The following is an 18312-nucleotide window of genomic DNA, read 5'->3' as shown; positions in this document are numbered from 1 at the left end:
ATGGTAGCACAGGCCTTTAATCCCAGCACTTGGGAGGGAGAGGTAGTCTGATCTCTGTGAGTTCCAGGACAGCCTGGTCTACAAAGCAGGTTCTAGGACAGCCAGTGCTCTGTTACACAGAGAAACCCTGTCTCAAAAAAAAAACCAAAACCAAACAAACAAACAAACAAAAAGCTGCACATTGTTTACAGTAGACACTATATAGAGTCAAAGATACAAACAGACCAAGAATGGAAGGCTCCACAAAGAAATATCAAACAGTAGCTGGAAAGGCGGCTCAGTGGTTTAAAACATAAATTGTTCTTGCAGAGGACTCAAGCTCGGTTTCAGCATCCATACGACAGCTCACAATTACTGATAAATCTATCTCTGGGGGGCCCAGCAACCCACTTTTGGTCTCCAAGGGGAATTGCCTGCATGTGATACACACACACACACACACACACACACACACACACGTGGGCACACACACACACAATTTCTAAAAATGGTTTCTAATAGAATAGACTTTAAAAAAAATGTTTTTTTTTTTTAACTGTTACTAGAGAATGAAAGATCTGCTAATAAAAGAAAGCCCTGTTCACTAGGAAGGCATAGTTAAAAACTTACAGGCCCCTGGTAAAAGAACATCAAAACGCACAAAGCAAAAATAAGAAGAGAAACAACCCAACACTAGCTGGAGACTGCAACCCAGGAGGCACAGGCTCAGGAACCTGCAAACCCCAAGGGCAGAAGCACTGTGTGGAGGCTCAACGGTGGCTCCTGAGGACTCAGGGCCTGCGAGCACACTAGGGGATGATTCCTACCAATCTACAAACACCCCGCTGTGTGGCCACTGAAGGCAGCCCAGAAAACAAACTGGGTGAGCAAAGTCCAGGGGAGGTGCCAGGAACTCAGGCCAGTCGCCAACGGTGGAAAGGAGTGGAGAATGGGATGGGTGGGTATGGGAAGTAAGCCCTCAACTGTGGGATGGGTTGACAGGAGGAGGGAGGGGGAGGCAGGGAGCCAACAGTTTCTGTCCTGTGGATCTGAGTGGTCCTCCAGTGGAGGCCCAGGGGATAAGAGTTCAATTCTGGTCATCCGGAGCTAGAGGCATCTTTATCACACACAGTCGGAGGGTCTCCACAGGGGCAGGAGGGGCGGCTTGGTGGTTGAGAGCACTGGCTGCTCTTGCAGAGGACCCGGTTTGGTTCCCAGCACCATCGGAAGGTTGTAGATGATGTTTTATAAGGCTGCAGCTCACAACCCCTTACATGAACTCCAGTTCCAGAAGATCTGACACCCTCTCCTGCTCTCCAGGGGCACCAGGCACGTACATGGTACACAGATGTACACACACGTAAAACATGCCGATAAAATTAAGTAAATAAATGTAAAAAAAAAAAAAAAGGTGTTGATAAAATAGATTTTGAAAGCTGTGTAAGGAAAGCTGCCAAGTTGCGAGGTCTGGGAGACAGAGGTGGAGAACGGTCAACCCAGGCGGGGAGGGAAGTGGGACAAGTCACCCAGGGGACAAAGGAGAAGACACACTGAGAGAGTCACTGCTTAGCAGCCACCAGAGAGTGGCCCCTGAAAAGCAAACAAGGAAGCGACAAGAGGTGGGAGGGACAAAGGAGGACAGGGGGTCCTTGAGGACACAGGGGGTACCTTGTGAGGAGGTGGCAGCTGGAAGTAGATGCAGGGTGGGCGGGAGAGGTGGGGACAGAAGCGGTATGAGCAGACGACATTCTGGAAGGGCGTAAGCGGAAGGGCTGGCCGACTTCTCTGCTTTCCTAGGGACCAAAAAAAGAGCCAGGACCCCCGCCACACACACAAACACACACACAGCTTACACTGTTGCTTCCTTCCTAACAGCCGGAAGGAGGACGCTCTGGGTGACAGAGTGCACCAGGGGATGCGTGGTGGCAGGCAGCCTCCTGGTTGCAGGGGAGAGGGACTGGACTTCTCGAGTCTCAGGGGAGAGAGGCAAGATGGACAGACATTGGAGACAGACTCTAAACCCTCAAGGCCCACACCCCTCAGTGACCTGCCTCCCCCCAGAGTGCCCCAACTCACAAGGGTCCCCCAACCTTTCTAACGAGAGCCACCAGCCGCAGACCAACCGCTGAAACACATAAGCCCTTGTTGGACAGTCCACATTCAAACCTGCACACCTGCAGTCAGGCGTGGCCTGCTGCCCCAGCGCAGGATGTGGCTGTGGCTAAGAGTTCTCCTCTGCCTGCCTAGTCAGGACCTCGGCAAAGCTGAGCGTCACCCACACAGGGCGGCCTCCATCGCCCCCTGTGGCAGACACCACACTGACGGCAACACTTCTCTTTCCTCCTTTCCCATTTCTGCAACTATGCATCCTGCTGGGCCAGCACCCGACAGCCAGCGCCTGGCCCTAGTGCCTGCTTGCAGCACCTGGCTCATTCACAGTTTGGCAGTTACTCCATGAGTGACGGATTCTGCCTGGGATGGAGTCCTGAATGACCTTGGGCAAGTGGAACACTCTGGACCTCGGAGTCTTCAACTATAGTCTAGGGTGATTGCTCTGTCAGCCCCAAGACTATGAGGAGCAAATGAGGAAATGGAGGAGCGGATGGTATGGAGTGAACCAGATCCTGGAGGGAAAAGTGACATCAAATTCACGGGTGTCAAGTTCCTTGGCAGGCTGCTGCTATAGGCTCAATGTGGGAAGGATGGGGGATGGAGTCAACTGTTAAAAGAAAATCTGAAAAACTTTTTTAATACAGCCTACAAGTCTGTCTCCTTCCTTCTTTATCAACGACACGATTTATTGAACAGGGAGGCCATATTGACTAAATAAATCTTGGTAACGACCACAGCAGGAATCAATAGCTGCTTATTATCAGGCCGGCCCGGAATTTCATCTTGTGGAACACAGGCCACAGGACTGGGGCGCCACGCAGCCGCACACTGGTGGGAGGGGTGGTGCTCACTGTCCATCCGGACAAGGGAAGGTTCTAGAGCAGAGGTCCTCAATCTTCCTAAGGCTGCCACCTTTAAATAGTTCCCTCACACTGTGGAAACTACCTTTGCTACTTCATAACTGTAATCTTGCTACTGTTAGTAATCATAATGTAAATGGTTTGTTTTGGGTTTTTTATGGTCTTAGGTGACCCCTGCGAAAGGGTGATGAGATGACCCGTAGGTTGAGAATGTCTGACTAAGGGATTCTGGAGTCAGTGACTAAGCTTCAACCGCCCAGGCTGCTCTTCGGGCCGGGATCACTTCCTGCCTCGAGCTGACACTGGAAGGCTGTGAAGAGGCTGCAGACTTAGCTCAGCTGGCAGAGTGCTTGCCCACATGCACGGGGCCCTGGTCTGCACCCCACTACCTCTACATAAGCCAGGGCTGGTGAGCACACCTGCAATTCCCACACTGGGGAGGGAGAGGAGGGAGATCAGGAGTTAAAGTTCATGCTTGGCTACATAGCAAGTTTGAAAGCAGCCTAGGCTACCTGAGAGCCTGTTTTGAAAAGAAGGAAGGGAACAGAAACAAGGGAGGGAGGGTGGGCATGGTAAATGCAGGTGGGCCTGAGCAGGGGTGTAGGCGGGTGGGCTCAACCCTGGCACCTCTGGCCACAGTGGACCAAAAGCTCAAAGAGGCCAGAAGGTCCAGGCTACAGCCCTGACAACGCACCTGTGGCAAATACGGCACTAGACTGAGCAATAAAAGGGGGACCAAAAGGGCTTTGGATTCACAGAACTGTGTGAGCCAAGGGCTTGAATGAAGACACAAGGGCTTGAACTGCTGTCCACCAAGATGCATGGGCACCTCAAGGATGAACTCTAACCTCCCAAAACCTAAGCAGCTTCATCTCTTGGCTGCTGACTCTCGGCGGACTAAGCAGGAAGAATCTGATCATGGCTAGAGGAAGCCGTGAGGCACCCGTGCGTGCCTCCTCTCATCTGATATCAGAGAAGCCACCTCCATCCAGAGACCTGGCACTTCTGAGGCAGTGGAGAGCCCCGAAAGTGAGAGACAGGAACAAGGCATGCCATGGAGACTGGTGTGGTTTGCTGAGGAATAAGCCGGCTCCAGGCCCAGGCCACATCGCAGAAGGGGGCTGGACCCATCCCACAGATAAGGAAACTGAGGCAGAGAGGGTGCCCAAAACCTCCCTGTCCAGGTCCAAGGGCAGCTCACAATACACATCTCCAGACTGGACTCATTCTTTAGGCTGCGATCCCGGCCCGGACGCTCTCAGCTCCTCTCTGATACTTCAGGGTGGACAAACATGGTAACTGGTGGCAAATGCAATCTGGCTATGTCCTATGCCCGTGGCAGCCATCCCTAAGCACTTTGAGCACTATGACTGAGCTGGCAAACCGTCACAGGTGGCCCACAGGCACTGGAAACTAATTCATAGACACATTGATCAGAAGGGGGCCACCGCCCAGGCTGGAATTGGGGTCACCAGTTTCTAAAGCACGATGCACAGAGCTAAAGATAAACCAAGCTCACCGTTAGCCTGAGGCTGAACGGTTTCCATTAGCTCAAGTGTTCCATCATTACTCCCCGAGGGAAGAGCAGAGAAGGAAGAAGGAACGAACGAAAGAATGAATGAATGAATGAATGAATGAACAATCAACTCAGTAAGAGCAGAGTAGGGAGTGGGTCACCAAGCCAAAGGAATGAGCTCTGGAAGGGACAGGCCAGACAGTCAGAGCACAGGGTTGGGGTTGAAATCGGCTGGATGCTACCAGGAACCAGTGAAGAGCCCAGAGGGTGGTGAAGGCAGGAGGCAAAAGGGAGAGGTTCTGGAAGGACGGAAAGGAGAGACCCAAACTGCACGGGGCTTGTGGACCCAGCAAGGCTAGACCACCGAGCTTGGGCACTCGGACAGTGACATCCCCCAGGACTGGATGGACACCTTAGAGGGTGCTGCACAGCAGTGGGGGCCCTAGGCAGGGGACCCCACTTCCTTGTCTGCTGCCTCCAAGAAGCACACATGAAGATGGGGTGCACAGCAAAGAAAACGCACTGGGCCCATCCCCACCGCTCTGTGTGCTGCGTCTCACCGCGGAGGCTGAGGCCTGGGACTCCAGGTAGAGCAGTTAGGATCTGTCACCTTCCCTGGAGCCAGAGTCCTACACGACACGGCCTTGCAACCCTGACCAACAGAGCCCCCAGTGTGCCACCTCAGGGAAGGCAGACCGTGCCTCCCAGGAGAAAGCAGCTGCCAAGGACACACAGCTATGGTACAGCGGAGCTGGGATTTGAACCCTGGCAACACCATGCATAGGCACTAGATTAAAGAGAGGAGGTGGGTTAACTAGTTAAAAAATAAAGTTCCCAAGGCTTTCCCGGTGGTGTTGGACAGTCGACCTCTGGGTGAGGGCAGGCAGTTCCTACGACCCAGCTGGAACTTGTGACCCCGCATCCTGCCGCCTTTCGTGTGTGTGTGTGTGTGTGTGTGTGTTCTCTGCCCACTGGGGCCTTTGCACACACTGTTCCCACTTCGAGGAATGCTTACCACCCGTGGCTTGCGGATCTCTTTCTGGAGAGTCATTGCTTCCGGAGTCAGGTGAAGACAACTCCTTGGTCACCTTGCCAATGTCTGGTGATGAGGTTAGTGCCCATGTGTGTATGTCCACCTTGCCTGCGCCTGCCACCTCACAGCGCCATGGTGCCCAGCCCTCCTGCTAACGTCTGTGTAGTATCTGTATCCTCTACCTCATAATCCACAAGTTAGCTTAATTATGTTGGTGTACTATTATTTATGTAATTACTAATTGTCATTGTTAGTGTCCCCATGAGCGGTAAACACACATCTATGAAGTAGCACAATAGCAGTTATAAATTTCAACTTTCTCCAGTGCCTCTGTATGCTGGGCTCCGCCTGAGGGACACTACTGCCATCCACACTTTATATATGAGAGGCCATGGCTCAGAAAGGTTAAGCAACTCACCCAGGTCACAGAGCTGGTAAACAGCACACAGGACTGAGCCCTCAACACATCCTACAACACAGGCCCATAGGTGCTCATGAGGGACAACGGGTAATGAGTGACAAGCTGCTTTCAGGGACTCTGCCTCAGCAAGGAGGCCAGGTGACCTCTGCGGTCTTCCCAGCCACAGCACCAACACCTAAGCAGCCGGCTGGACTGGCCAGTCCAGCAGAGCGGCTCCCAGGGAGCCGTGGTCCCTGCCCAGCTAGAGTGATGGCGGCAGCTCACACAGTCTTAAGCACCGCTGGGCTCCGGGCATCCTGGGCAGAGAACCAACTCAGACCAGAGCGCCTGGGGATTGATTTTATTCTGTCTTTCTTTTTTAATGGCAAACGTATATCCGGGAACTGGAGTTTGGTTTGGCTAAAGGATGACAGAGGCAGGTTGGGAGTGGGGGTGGGGAGGGGTTTGAGCAGGCACCTTTGGGATCACTGGACTCTGTACCTCGACCACCTCTCTCCACAGGCCCTTCAGGAGCCTTATGTTTTGTGTTCCTAGAGGAGCAAAGGTAGGGCAGCAAAGCAACCTGGACATGGCAACCTTGACAGCAGTGACCTTGAACTTCCCCCAAGCTGTCCTGACCCTCTGTGGACTGGCTGTTCCCTGGAACTGGCTTGGAACGCCCTTCTTAGGTCTCATTCCATTTTCGATGGTTCCTGCCCACCACTCAAAGCCCCTCTTCTACAAGGAAACCAACCAACACAGATGCACTTCTGAGTTAAAACCTCCAGTATTCTAAACGCCAACAGCTTTCACGAGAAAGAGTTCACATCCCGGCTCATCCACACAGACAGACAGGCAGACAGACATGTCTATGGGCCAAACAGGGCTCCATGCTGCAGACTCTGCTGCCCCTGAGCGCAGTTCGCATGCTACTAGGAAAGCATACTGCAACACCCAAGAAGCCTGGAGACAGCCTGGCAGGCCAGCAGGTTCTGGCTGCCGCTCCCACACCCTCTAAAAATACCTAAGAAGGAACGAGGTACTTACAAAGCGTGATCTCATGCCCCACGCTCTGCCGAACAGTGCCGTACGCCGTGTAGTAGAATACTAACAGTCCTGCTGGAAGAGAGGGACAGAGGGGGCACAGAGGGCTCAGTCACCACCCAAGGTCACAAAGTAGGCAAGTGAGATGGAGACAGATCTGAAGCCAGTGTGGGCACCCATCACCATCCTGGATAGTCAGGCTTCCATCTTAAAGGAGAAGAGACAAACTCATCCTTAAAAGAGGAAACCTAGGAATGGTTCACCAATATGGCAGATGTCTCACAACCAGAGGACCAGAGGGTAACCATAGGCCCCAGGCCAAGCATGGCTATCACTACCTGCTTTGTGAATAAAGTTTTATTGACCTGTGACAAATGGAGAGCCACATCTCTTTGTTCTTATTGGCTATGTCCAGCCACCACCCACTCATTCACTGGCTAAGGCTCCAGACACGGAGTTGGACTGTACACTATGGACCTCAAAGCATGTGATTGTCCTGAGCCTTTGTGGTCACATTTGGTGGCAGACCACGGCTACTTAGGATGTGCAGAGCCACCACACCCCAGAAAGTTCGGAGGTCAGCCCTTGGGGAAATGCAGGGTCCCTAGAGATCCTGGGTACACCTTTGCCTAGGAAAACGCACAGAGTGGGAGTGATGGCTCACACCTTTAATCCCAGCACTCAGGAGGCAGAGGCAGGCGGGTCTCTCAGTTTGATATGGGGGGACCCCCACAGGAGACTCTAGGCTGTGTCCATTGACAAGCAGAACTAACCATTACCCTGCCTCAAAAACAAGGCAACACCTGATGTCAGCCACTAGCTCCCCCACCCACACACACACACACACACACAAACATATGCACAAATAAAATAGAGCAGGGAGAACTGTGACACTTATTTGGCTGTTTGGGGGGAGAGTGATGACGATTATTGAGACCAGGGCAACATAGGCCATGGGAAGGCAGGAAGACATTCCAGGCAGGGGAAATGCCTGTTCAAAAGCTATGGGGTTGGGGGGGGTGATAGAGAGGCAGAGCAGAGTAAGGGGCACAGGTTACATGGTATTCCCCAGAATGAAGGGACTTGAAGCTTAATGTATGCATCATAGGAAAATACCATCCACATTTTGTAAAACAGGGCAAACCATCTTGGCCAGGAAGTCAGGGAGGGCTCCGCATACAGTGAACTCCACTGTAAGAATTTCTTGCCCCAAAACAAAAGTGCCTGATGGTCAACAGCCCCTACCATCACCAACAACACCAGCCACCGCAGGGCTCAAGCCAGGACTACGCCATCAGGATGTGACCCCTTGAACTTGTCCAGAGTGAGCCAGCACCCTCCATCTCCACTTCAGCCTGCCCGCACAGTGGCTCTGTCATCTGGGAGATCTGAGTGCTGAGTGTTCTCCCCTACCCACCCTCGGAAGACTCAAGTCCCAAGGCCAGGATGGAAAGCAGACTGATACAGGGTTGCCTATGGCCCTAGCACGTGAGAGGCTGCGGCAGGAGGAGCCAGAGTTTGAGGTAAGCCTGGGCCAGTCAGCCTCTTTCTCAAAAGAAAACAACGTCAAAACGAACAGATAGAAAAGGTAGATAGGCAAGTCCCGGCCTCATGCCCCAACTGGGCCTCACCTGTGCCAGACCCTGGCTCAACACCAGGTGAGCACGAACTAGCTGGCAGTTAATCCCCCCGAAGAAAATGGCATACAAACCCACAGTTTCTGGGCAGCCCCCGACCGCCATCAACCAGGCCCAAATTTAGACCAGCCAAGGTGGCTCACACGCAAGACACCATCTGCCGGAAGAAAGGTTACCTCGCAGAGTGTCAAGTTTGAAGACAGAAGCCTCTTTTAATGGGCAAGTTAAAAGACAGAGAAAGAAAGACAGGGGTGGTGGGAGCCAATTATTTTATCTGTGCCCGTGCAGGTAGCCTCTCACACCCCGCATCCATGCCGCCGGCAACGTGCAGGGCACCCAGACAGCACAGTGCCCAGCCACCCTCTCACAGTCTCCACCTAAAATGAAATTCCAGACCACCACCACCACCACCACCACCACCACCACCACCCCGCCCCTCCACAACAAACACATAACCAGCTTGGCGGTTGGGGGGACCACTCCAATAGGAGCCCATCTTTAAGAAGCAACTTCTGACCAGCTGAGAAACCAGGACTGAGGGGGCTGCCCAGAAAACGACGCCCGGGCTCCTCAAATACATGCTCAACATGAGCTTCCACCTCTTTCTGAAGAGAGGGCTCTTGTAGTGAAATCTTGAGACCCAGGAAGGCAGGCGACTCACCAGCCTTTCGGCTTAACCTTGAGATGTTTCTGGAAGGTTCCCCTGATCCCAAATGCCTCCTCCACCTTTCCCTCCCTGCCCCCTCCTCTGGTCCTCCCACACTTGGCCTGGCTTGGCACACCAAGCCCTTTCTGCCACCTCCCCACTCTGACAGACTGCGAGTCTGCACTGTCAAAGTTTCCAAAGTTAGGAATCACCAACCTGGCTGATAGCTTATTTACTGCTGTCATGGGTAGAAAGGGGGATTTTGACACATTGTTAAATGATAGCACATTTAGGTGAGTCAAAAGCTGTCATGGGCGCTAATGGATGCCTGAGCACTGAGAAGCTGATATGTAAAATTTACCTGCTTCAGAACATCACAAGGTTGTAATAGTTTAATTATATCCACACTCTTTTCTGAACCCTGAGCATAGATCAGTATACCACAAAGCACCACCTGGCTTCCGGCCATTCCAGAAGTTTCTGTAAGACACCTTTAACAAGCCTGGCCTCCCTGGCTCATCCCAAGGGCCATGCTACTCCTCAGTGTAACTGGCATTTTCCTACCCGGGTCTCCTATAAGGGGCCACTAGCCTCACCCCTGCCTCTCTCACAACCACAGCTAGGCAGGGGGACCCCATCTCTCATTCACACTGGGTGCCCCCAAAAGCTTAGCTTAAGCAACTGTCTTTAGAGGGAATAGAAAAGATGGTCTGGGGGCCAGAACGCCTATTAAATGGGGTTGGGGGGGAGTAAACAAAAGCAGAAAAGGAAAACCATGAATCCAGTTACAACGATAATACACAGAAAAGCCATAAAGTACATTCGCATTAGTGATGCGCACCGTAAAACCATCCTATAACCAAATGAAATATGCCGGCATTAACTGGGGATGGGATTTTATTTCTTCTCATTCTTGAGCTGCTACAAGCAGAGAAGGGGGAAGAAAAAAAGCAGGGGAGGTGACTGAGGAGTAACCAGGGCGGGATACCCAGATCCAGTGACCTTTGCAGTCATTCCTCGAGCCCCGTTTCCCCGGGGGTTCAACTGACTTCCATCCCACCGAGCCCGCCCCCAGCATGTTTGCTCCACCATGCTCACAGAACACGCTGGAAAATAGTAATAATAATAATGACTAACCGAACAGCTTCCATGTTTAAGAAATATATGCTTCTGGAGAGCCCAGCTGGCACAAGGTCACCTTTCCTGTCCCAAATGGGGCAGCGTCAGCAGTGTGGTCCAGCCTGGGGATTCAGGGATGCTTTTACTGGCTGGGTCACTTTAAGATTCAGGAATCAAGCTGCAAGAAACCATCCAACCTGAACAACCAACTATACAAGTCACACACTCTCCCAGGCCCCCCACTCTGGGCCTGCACAGACCCACAGTTCCTACCTGTACGTCACCATAAGCGGGAGAAGTTTTCTCTATGGAGGGAAGAAATGAAGATGCGGGAGAGCATGGAGAAGCCACTAACGAGACGGACCAGAAAGGGTCCTCGGGCAAAGGGCTGAGAGATGGATGCCCCGAAGACGCTGGGCTTTGCACACGGCGCAGGGGGCCGCAGGAGAGTCTGAGACGGGGGTCAGGGACTGGGCAGCTGCCCCTGGCAGCCTGGGCCTGACAGGCTGCACGCTGTAGCTTCCACAGTCATTTCTCCAAGCTCTAGAACTAGGAAGCCTTTGCAAACTCCCTGGGGGACATCCCCTCCTATTATATCGATTCATATGAGCCCCCCCTTCCCCAGGAGCCCGACTGTGCCAGACACACAGCCATTGTCTAAGTCCCCCCACCCCACCCCATACAACACAGCACACACCCTTGTACATCCCTATCTGGGGAAAAGAGAGGGCTCAGTGTCCCTGGTCCCTGCCACCTGGACAGGCCTGTCCACCCCCACTCACCACCTTCCTGCTCAAATCTCCTTTTCCATCTCAGTGTATTCTTAGACTCTAACAAAAGGCTTGCAGACCCTGGGGAGTCAGCTGGAACCGAGACTGGGGTGACCTTCCACAGCTCCACAAAAGACTCCCCACCAAGCCTGGGGACGGGGAGCATCAAGAATCACCACCCCATCTCAGAAACCAGCGTGGGGAGCCGCACCCAGCCCTCAGCCCCAGGCCAGCTTCTCTCTCTCTCTCTCTCGCCAACCCTGCCGCCCCAGCTCCTGGGCGGAAAGCGAGTTATCTAATGAGAATTGTGTTAACTGGCATTCTGGCCGACCCGGGCAAATACCGGCGCAGTAAACCTCACCGTGGCAATTCTCCCCGGTAGAATAACAATAGCACCCAGCTAAGGGCTTCCGCCAGCCCAGCTGCTCGCTCCCCTCTCGTCTGCCGCGTTCTTGTCATTCCTTATGTTACAGAACATCAATCATAAATAAAGACGCTGTCCCCCAGCCTGCCCGGGTCTCATTTACAAACATTAGCAGGGAATACGATTACCATGGGCCTTCGTGCCAAGCCCAATGTGGCTACCCAACTCTCTCTCTCTCTCTCTCTCTCTCCCTGTCCTTTTGCCTCTCCCACCCCACCCCCCACCAAAGGCCACTTTAGCATCCTTTAAACAGGCAAGCACAGCTCACAGCTCTGCCCATCTCAGCCGGCCACCAAACTGTAACCTCAACTCGGGCGCGGACCAGGAACTGCACCGTTCTCGCAGTTATTAAGTGCATGCCTGAGTGCCCCGATTTTCTCTCCAGCTCGATGGCTTTGAGGGAGGAGGGGAGCGGGAAGCGGAGACCAAGCGGGGGGGGGGGGGGCTGCCACTTATCAGAAGCAACTTAACGAGATCTGCGGGCAGATTAAAAAGAGAAAGTGGGTCCCCCCCCCCTTTTTTTTAATCTCCAGACGTGCTGTCACGTCTTCTGAGAATGTCACTGGCCAGGCAGAATGCTATCAGAGCGCGGTTAGCCACACGGCTTCCCCTTCCCCGCCCCTGGCCGTGGCCGCACCTGCCTCGCCTCTGCCCGACTGCAGGGTGTGGGGAGCCCCTACCGCCGTACCGTGCACCGGAGTGAGTCACCCCTTGGGGTACCGTGACAGCCCTCACACACACACACCAATCCGGGGCCTCAGCAAACGGCCCAACCCGGAGGCACCCTGAGCCCGCGCACCACGAACAGCGAAAAAGTGCTGGGGCTGCGAAAGCGCGTCGCCCAGGAGCAGGAGAGGGGAGCGAAGGGGACCAAGCGAACCCAGGGCAGGGAGAGCACGGCGCGGGCGCCGGCGAGCCCGGGCTGCGGGTGCCAAAGTTCCCAGGGGCCGCAGCCCGCGCACCTGCTCCGCCCCGCGGCAGGTGCGCAAAGTTGCGCGCGCTCGGGCCCCGGGGCTCCCGGCAGGCGGGCCGGGACGGAGGGGAAGGGGGCGGAGGGGGGCGGGAGAGAGACGGCGAGGGGCGAGCTCAAGAGGAGGGGAGGCAGCAGGGGAAGAAGGAAGAAAAGCCAGGCGGGAGGTGGGGGCAACAAGAGGTGGGAAGGAGGGGGGCAGAACGCAGGCGGAGGGAGGGAAAGCGGGCGGAGGGGGGACAGGCCGGCGGGAGGCTAGACCCAGAGACTAACCCGCAGGGGTCGGCCCGGAAGGAGCCCCGAGCGTCCTGGCTGCAGCAGCCGGCGGCGGCGGTGGCGGCGGTGGCGGCGGCGGCTGGATGGCTGCGCAGCCGCGTCCCGCTCCCCGCGCTCCCCGTGCTCCCCGCGCTCCTCCCGCTCCCCGCGCTCCTCCCGCCTCGGCGGCTTCCCGCGTCCCGGCGGCCGCCCCGGGCGGCGACGAACAAAGGCGGGCCAGTCCGCTCACCTGCAGCCGCCGCAGGTCCAGGCGCCGTCTTGCGCGCGGCCCCCTGGTCGCCCGTGCCGCCCTGGCCGGCCTCGGCCCCCGGGCCCCCCGCGGTCCCCCCTCGGCCGCCATCTTGGGGGCGGGCGCGCGGCCGGGGATGCGGCTGCCGCCAACACCCGGGCTGGACCCCGGGAGCGCGGCCCGGCTCCGCGCGCACGCACTTGACTTTGGCTCCTCGCAAACTTATCGACGGCGCCGCGCGCGCGGATCGATGCGCAGGGGCGACGGCGGCGCGGAGGGGCCGCGGGCGACGGGGGGAGCCGCCGTAAGGAGCAGAGCGAGCGCCCTGCAGGGCGCGGGGCCGGACTCTGCGTGGCCTCGCGCGAGGCGAGGACGGAGCACACGCGCGACCCCCGGGCCGAAGTCGCCCCCGAGCGCCACACGCTCCCGAGCGCTGCGGGCGGCGGCCGCCAGGGGGCGCCCCGGAGCCGTGGGAAAGTCTCCCGGCGCCCAGCACTGTGCTGGCCAGCCGGGGAGCCCTCAGACCCGCCAGGGACCGGGTCAGAGCCCTGGTTGGGGACCCGGGACCCTGTGTGTCTGCACAGTAGAGCTTTGATCGCTGTTATTTAGTGGGCGTAGCGCATCCCACAGCTTGACTGCTCAAGGCCCGGTGTGGAGTGATCCCGGCAGGGCGTTCTTAGAGAAACCTTTCCCCAACAATTGCTTGGATCCATTCAGGCCCCACTCCCACCCCCGGCCTGCTGTGGGGGCTCCGGATCGCTAACGACTTATGGGGAATCACGTTGTCATTACTGTGGCCAGCCCACCTGCCTCCCTCCCTCTCCCCAGCCCTTTGCAGCATAGCGTTCCTGCTCTCCTTGTCTTTGGAAAATGGACCTTTACCCTCCTGGCCTTTGTAGTTCCTCAGACCCTGGACCAAAGGAGTCCTATGTCACGGTTTCCTCTTCTGTTCTTTGAGCCCTAGACCCCTCCCAATGCCTCGTCCTTCAGAAAGGACTCAGAATCCCATCATGCATCGGAACCCCCCTAAAACACCTGGGGGACCTGGAGTCACCTTCCTCGCCTGGCCCCGCACATCACCCCCATTTACTTCCCTTCCAAAAGAAGGGGCATAGTCCTCCCCCCCCCGTTTTCTCTGTCAAAAGACTAGTTTTTATGGACAGCCAACCGAAATTATATTCTCTTTTTATGACCGAGCTTGGACTTAGGGCATCACTCTTGGTCTGGGACAATAGATCAATAAGAGTGGGTTATAAAAAAGATGAAGTTTAGAAGAGTTGTAAAGGAGGGAGAATCATGATGGATATTTTTGATGATTTTCCAATATCTGTGTCTCTGAGCACGTGCTTCAAGGCAATTAAAGTTTTTAATGTAATGTAAATAACTGTTTCTTAAACGCTTCAGGAGAAGGTGTGATCGCTCCAAGCCATCAGTCGAGCTGCTTAAAAACTGCGGTGTGATTTAAAGTAGGATACAGTATTTCTCTTACTGTCCTCATACATTTTTTCCTGTGACGTCTGGGCAGATGCATTAATGCAGGAGTTGAAAAGACTCCTCAGACCAACAGCAGAGCTTTCTCAGAGATGAAACGAATTAGGCCGAGTTAGCAATTCCGAGTGGCCCATTTCCCTGCCAGATTAAATTGCACGTGACATGTGGTTTATTTCCTCTCCCGATAAGTCTGCCTTCAAATTGCAGCTCTCATTCTGCAAAGTGAATTTAGGCAAATTTCATAACTAATGTGTTGCAATTTTTTTTAAATGGCTGCATTTTCTTCTTGAGTATCTATACAGCTTGCAGCTTCCACGTCTTTGGGTCTGGTCTTTAAAAACCTGTAATAAAGAATAAAAAAAAAAAAACCTTGAGATTGTAAGACCTTTTCAAAGCACTTTCACAGAGCCTCAAATGAAATGAAAGAGTCTTTTAACATATGTCTGACTTTGCCTCTGTGGGACACGCTGCTAGGGTGTGACTCCTGCCTGGTATGTTGTGCCGAGAAAGACTCGTGCGTGTGTGGTATTCCTGCCCAAAGTGCAGAGTCTAAATTTAATTGTGAAGAAATATCACACAATCCCAAGTGGAGCGGGGAATTCTCCAAAATATATGGGCTGCTCTCTTTAAAAAAAAAAAAAAAAAAAAAAAAAATGTCAGTGTCGCTTGAAACAAACAGAAGGACGGAGCATATATTCCAAGCTGTAGGAAGCCAGAGCAATTTGACAAAGTGATAACAGGGGACAGCCAAGGGCTTTCTTTTCCTCCAAAGGCCATCAACTGGACTCGACGGCAAACTTGGACCGGAGCCAACAGATAAGATTAAATATTTATTAAAGTTACCTCTCTGATTTGGATCCCTGCCTTGTAGCCCGTTTAACAAAATAGCTTTGTTTTTAGGAAACGCACAGAAGTGGTTGGGAGGGGAGGAGAAGCCGAGCCTGTGGCCAGCCCCAGCTGAGCAGATGAAGGGAACACCCACCCATTTTTCTCCCGCTAGAACCTGAGACCATTCACACCACGCAGGCTTAGGGGCTCCATCTCTCAACACACGCTGTTTAGATTTCCTCCAGATGTTTCAGGGGATCTGAAATCACGTCAAAATTGAAAGAACAATAGACACAAAACCAAGATCTGGTTCTGTTTCAGCCGTTTGGTACCACATAAAGATTCTGCCAACAACTTTTCTTCCTTCCTCACTGAGTCAGGCCGTACCTTTGGCCAAGCAGGAAATTGCCACGGCAAACATGCTTACCCAGGAGCAGCGAGGAAATCCAATAATTCAGATTGTTTTAAGTCTGTGATATTTTTAAATGACTTAATACAGCCGAGTCTCTGAAGGATTCCGACCATTTTAATGGCGGCAACTTGCAGCCCCACTGAGGGACGGGCTGCTACATAAATACTGAATGATCGTGTCTTTCTGTCTCGGCTGAAACATATTAGCTTTGTTTAGCGGCTTATTGCTTTATTCACAAAATAAATTTCAGCCGTCTCTCTCCCAGCCACGTTCCGAGCACGTCGCCAGCCCGGGCCTTATTAGATATGGAGGGTCCCTTTCCAGCCACATCTGTAACCGTCTCCCACTCGGCAATAATGAATTAAGCGGTTAAGTGTTTAACCCCTAAATAGAGTTCACTCTAGGATGTGATATTATTATGGGTGGTCCTCTAAAGCCAGGAAATTCAGACTTTCACAGCAGACAAGTGACCTTGGAGCTAAGGCAGTACAGTTTAAAATACCACTGTGATAAAATGCTGTTGGCATTTTTTAACAGAGAGAAACTTAACCAGATCTCTGATTAGTCCCGGATTCCCCGTGCCACCCACTCCCCCAGATCGATGTTAGGAAATTCCGAGAACACAGATGAGATGTCTTTCTTGGGCAGCTCATCCGGAAGGCAGGAGGAGCCGGGATCCTTCGAGAAATTCATAAACTGTACAAGAATCCCCAGGGAGCCGCAGGCGGGTCCTCAGCCCCACACATGATGACATTCGAGAGATCACAGCATCAAAGCTGAAACAAAAGGAAAATGCCCTCTGAGAGGCCCGCGTGGCCCACCGCAGCTGCCAGGCAGGGAGTGAAGCAAGCGCTGGAATTAATCTGGAAGTGTGAACACCCAGGGAGAGCGGGGCACAGCCTGGCAGCCGTCTGCGGGGGGAGGCTCAGGCCCGGACTAGCCGGCTGCAAGAAGCAAGCCAGCGGTTGCTTCTACCCCACGCTGGCCGCCACCTTAGAGTGCCCAGTAGTCGGCAAGGCCTCGCAAATGAACCTCAGATAGAACGCCGGCGGCTCGCGCGGCGGAGTGGCTAGCCTGCGTGTTGAGCCTGGCCCTGCCACTTACGCTTAGGGACGTGGGCATGCCAGTCTACCTTCGTGGCTTGCTTTCCGCGTGGGTGCCGGTGCAAAACCTGTTCCCTCCACGTGACAAGGATGTGCGTGGAGCACTACCAATGCGCAGAGGCCTCCGGCTCTTGGAGTCATAGCGGGCAGGCGGGGATGGGTGCTCCTAGGCTAGAGGTGGGACGCTTAGGTCCTGAGAAGCGTCGAGTTCCAGGCCACGTGGGTGCAGGGGGCATGGTGAGGGCAGATACCAAGCTTACCTACAGTAATCTGGGATTGATGGGAAGAATGAACCACGAAGCCGGGATGGGGCCTCAGCCGGGTGCCGATTCCCCATGACCCATCAGAACTGCCTGAGGAGCCCCACTAATGGGACAGGACCTCCGGGCCCAACTCCCTTCCCATTCTCACACTACTAAAATAAACAATCGCATTGTCTGCGTGTTGAGTGTGCCCTTTTTCGTTCCCCTCCCCCCTTCGCTGTGCACCTGCTGACCTCGGTGGACTACATCTCCCAGGCGCCCTTGCTGTCTGACTAACATTTGGACTGACCAATAGGGTGCCTGTTAGAAGATCAAAGGGTGGAAAGGGAGGAACTTGGGCATATTGGTTCCCAGGCTCCCAATCTGCTGAATTGCTCCTGTGTAACTGCCCCCTCCTGTCCTCACTGGCTCCAGGACCTGCTTCCCTCGGCCTCTTTCTCATCCAGGTCGGGAGCATGTGGCTGTCCTTCTTCCTGGCAACCGAGGCCTACCTGCCTCTGCCTTAGGTGCAGAGGACACTTTCCAAGACCCGCAGGGGATCCCTGAAACTTCGCACCCACCGTGTCCTGTGTCTCTCTCATACACACTTACCTATGAGGAATCGTAAGCCGTTCACTAGCCGTGACGAATTTAGCCAGAGCAATCCATAAAACAATGAACCAGTAGAATGGCCCCACTGTCGTAAAAGATGAATGTGGTCCCTCTGGAATTTTCCATCTCACAGTTTCAGAACTCTTTTGACCACGGGTAACTGACAGCAAGGTGGGTGGCTGACTGATCTCCCACCCACCCAAAGAAACCTCCTGGCTGAGGGGACGAAAGAGTATCGTCCATCATTGAAGAGGACGAGGGCCATCTGTTTGTGAGCCCAGGCTGTGTTGAGATGTCAGTGGATCGGGTGGATTGACTGCGGGTTTGGAGCAGGACTGTGGACATTCCCAGATTCTGTCGCACTGTGCTTCCCAGAAGGCTGCCAAGGAAAAGACATCAAACGGCCACAGAAGCGAGCCTCGAGTGACCTCTTGAATTCCACCCCACCTTAGTCTGTTTAACTGAATGTATGTGCGCGTGCCCGTGCATACGAGTGCACGTGCGTATACGTGGATATGAGCACGTGGAGGACAACGGGCAACCTCAGACACCACCCACGGCACTTTTGAGACAAGATTTGTTCCTGGGACATGGGGCTGGTCCATTTCC

The 18312-nt window shown here is 54.1% G+C and overlaps 1 protein-coding gene across 9 annotated transcripts in view; it reads right to left on the bottom strand.

Annotated features, from left to right (window-relative positions):
- Cux2 (cut like homeobox 2) overlaps positions 1-13233 on the bottom strand; it is a 183416-nt gene extending 170183 nt beyond the window's left edge. For 2 of the 9 annotated variants that reach the window (XM_060382430.1, XM_060382435.1), the window contains exon 1: positions 12784-12920. Coding sequence is in view for 1 of the 9 variants with exons in the window: in XM_060382429.1 (XP_060238412.1) it covers positions 13016-13126 (111 nt within the window). In the remaining 8 variants the exon portion in view is untranslated. Of the gene's footprint in view, positions 1-10364; positions 10526-10619; positions 10995-12783; positions 12975-13015 lie in introns of those variants that run through there. The other 7 variants (XM_060382429.1, XM_060382437.1, XM_060382440.1 and 4 more) reach the window with 7 other exon arrangements.
- Between the last annotated feature and the right edge of the window lie 5079 nt (positions 13234-18312).

Source organism: Meriones unguiculatus, chromosome 4 (genome assembly GCF_030254825.1).
Source record: "Meriones unguiculatus strain TT.TT164.6M chromosome 4, Bangor_MerUng_6.1, whole genome shotgun sequence".
Lineage (NCBI taxonomy): Eukaryota > Metazoa > Chordata > Mammalia > Rodentia > Muridae > Meriones > Meriones unguiculatus.
The sequence above is the reverse complement of the archived record's forward strand: the minus strand, read 5'-3'. Positions and strand labels throughout refer to the sequence as shown.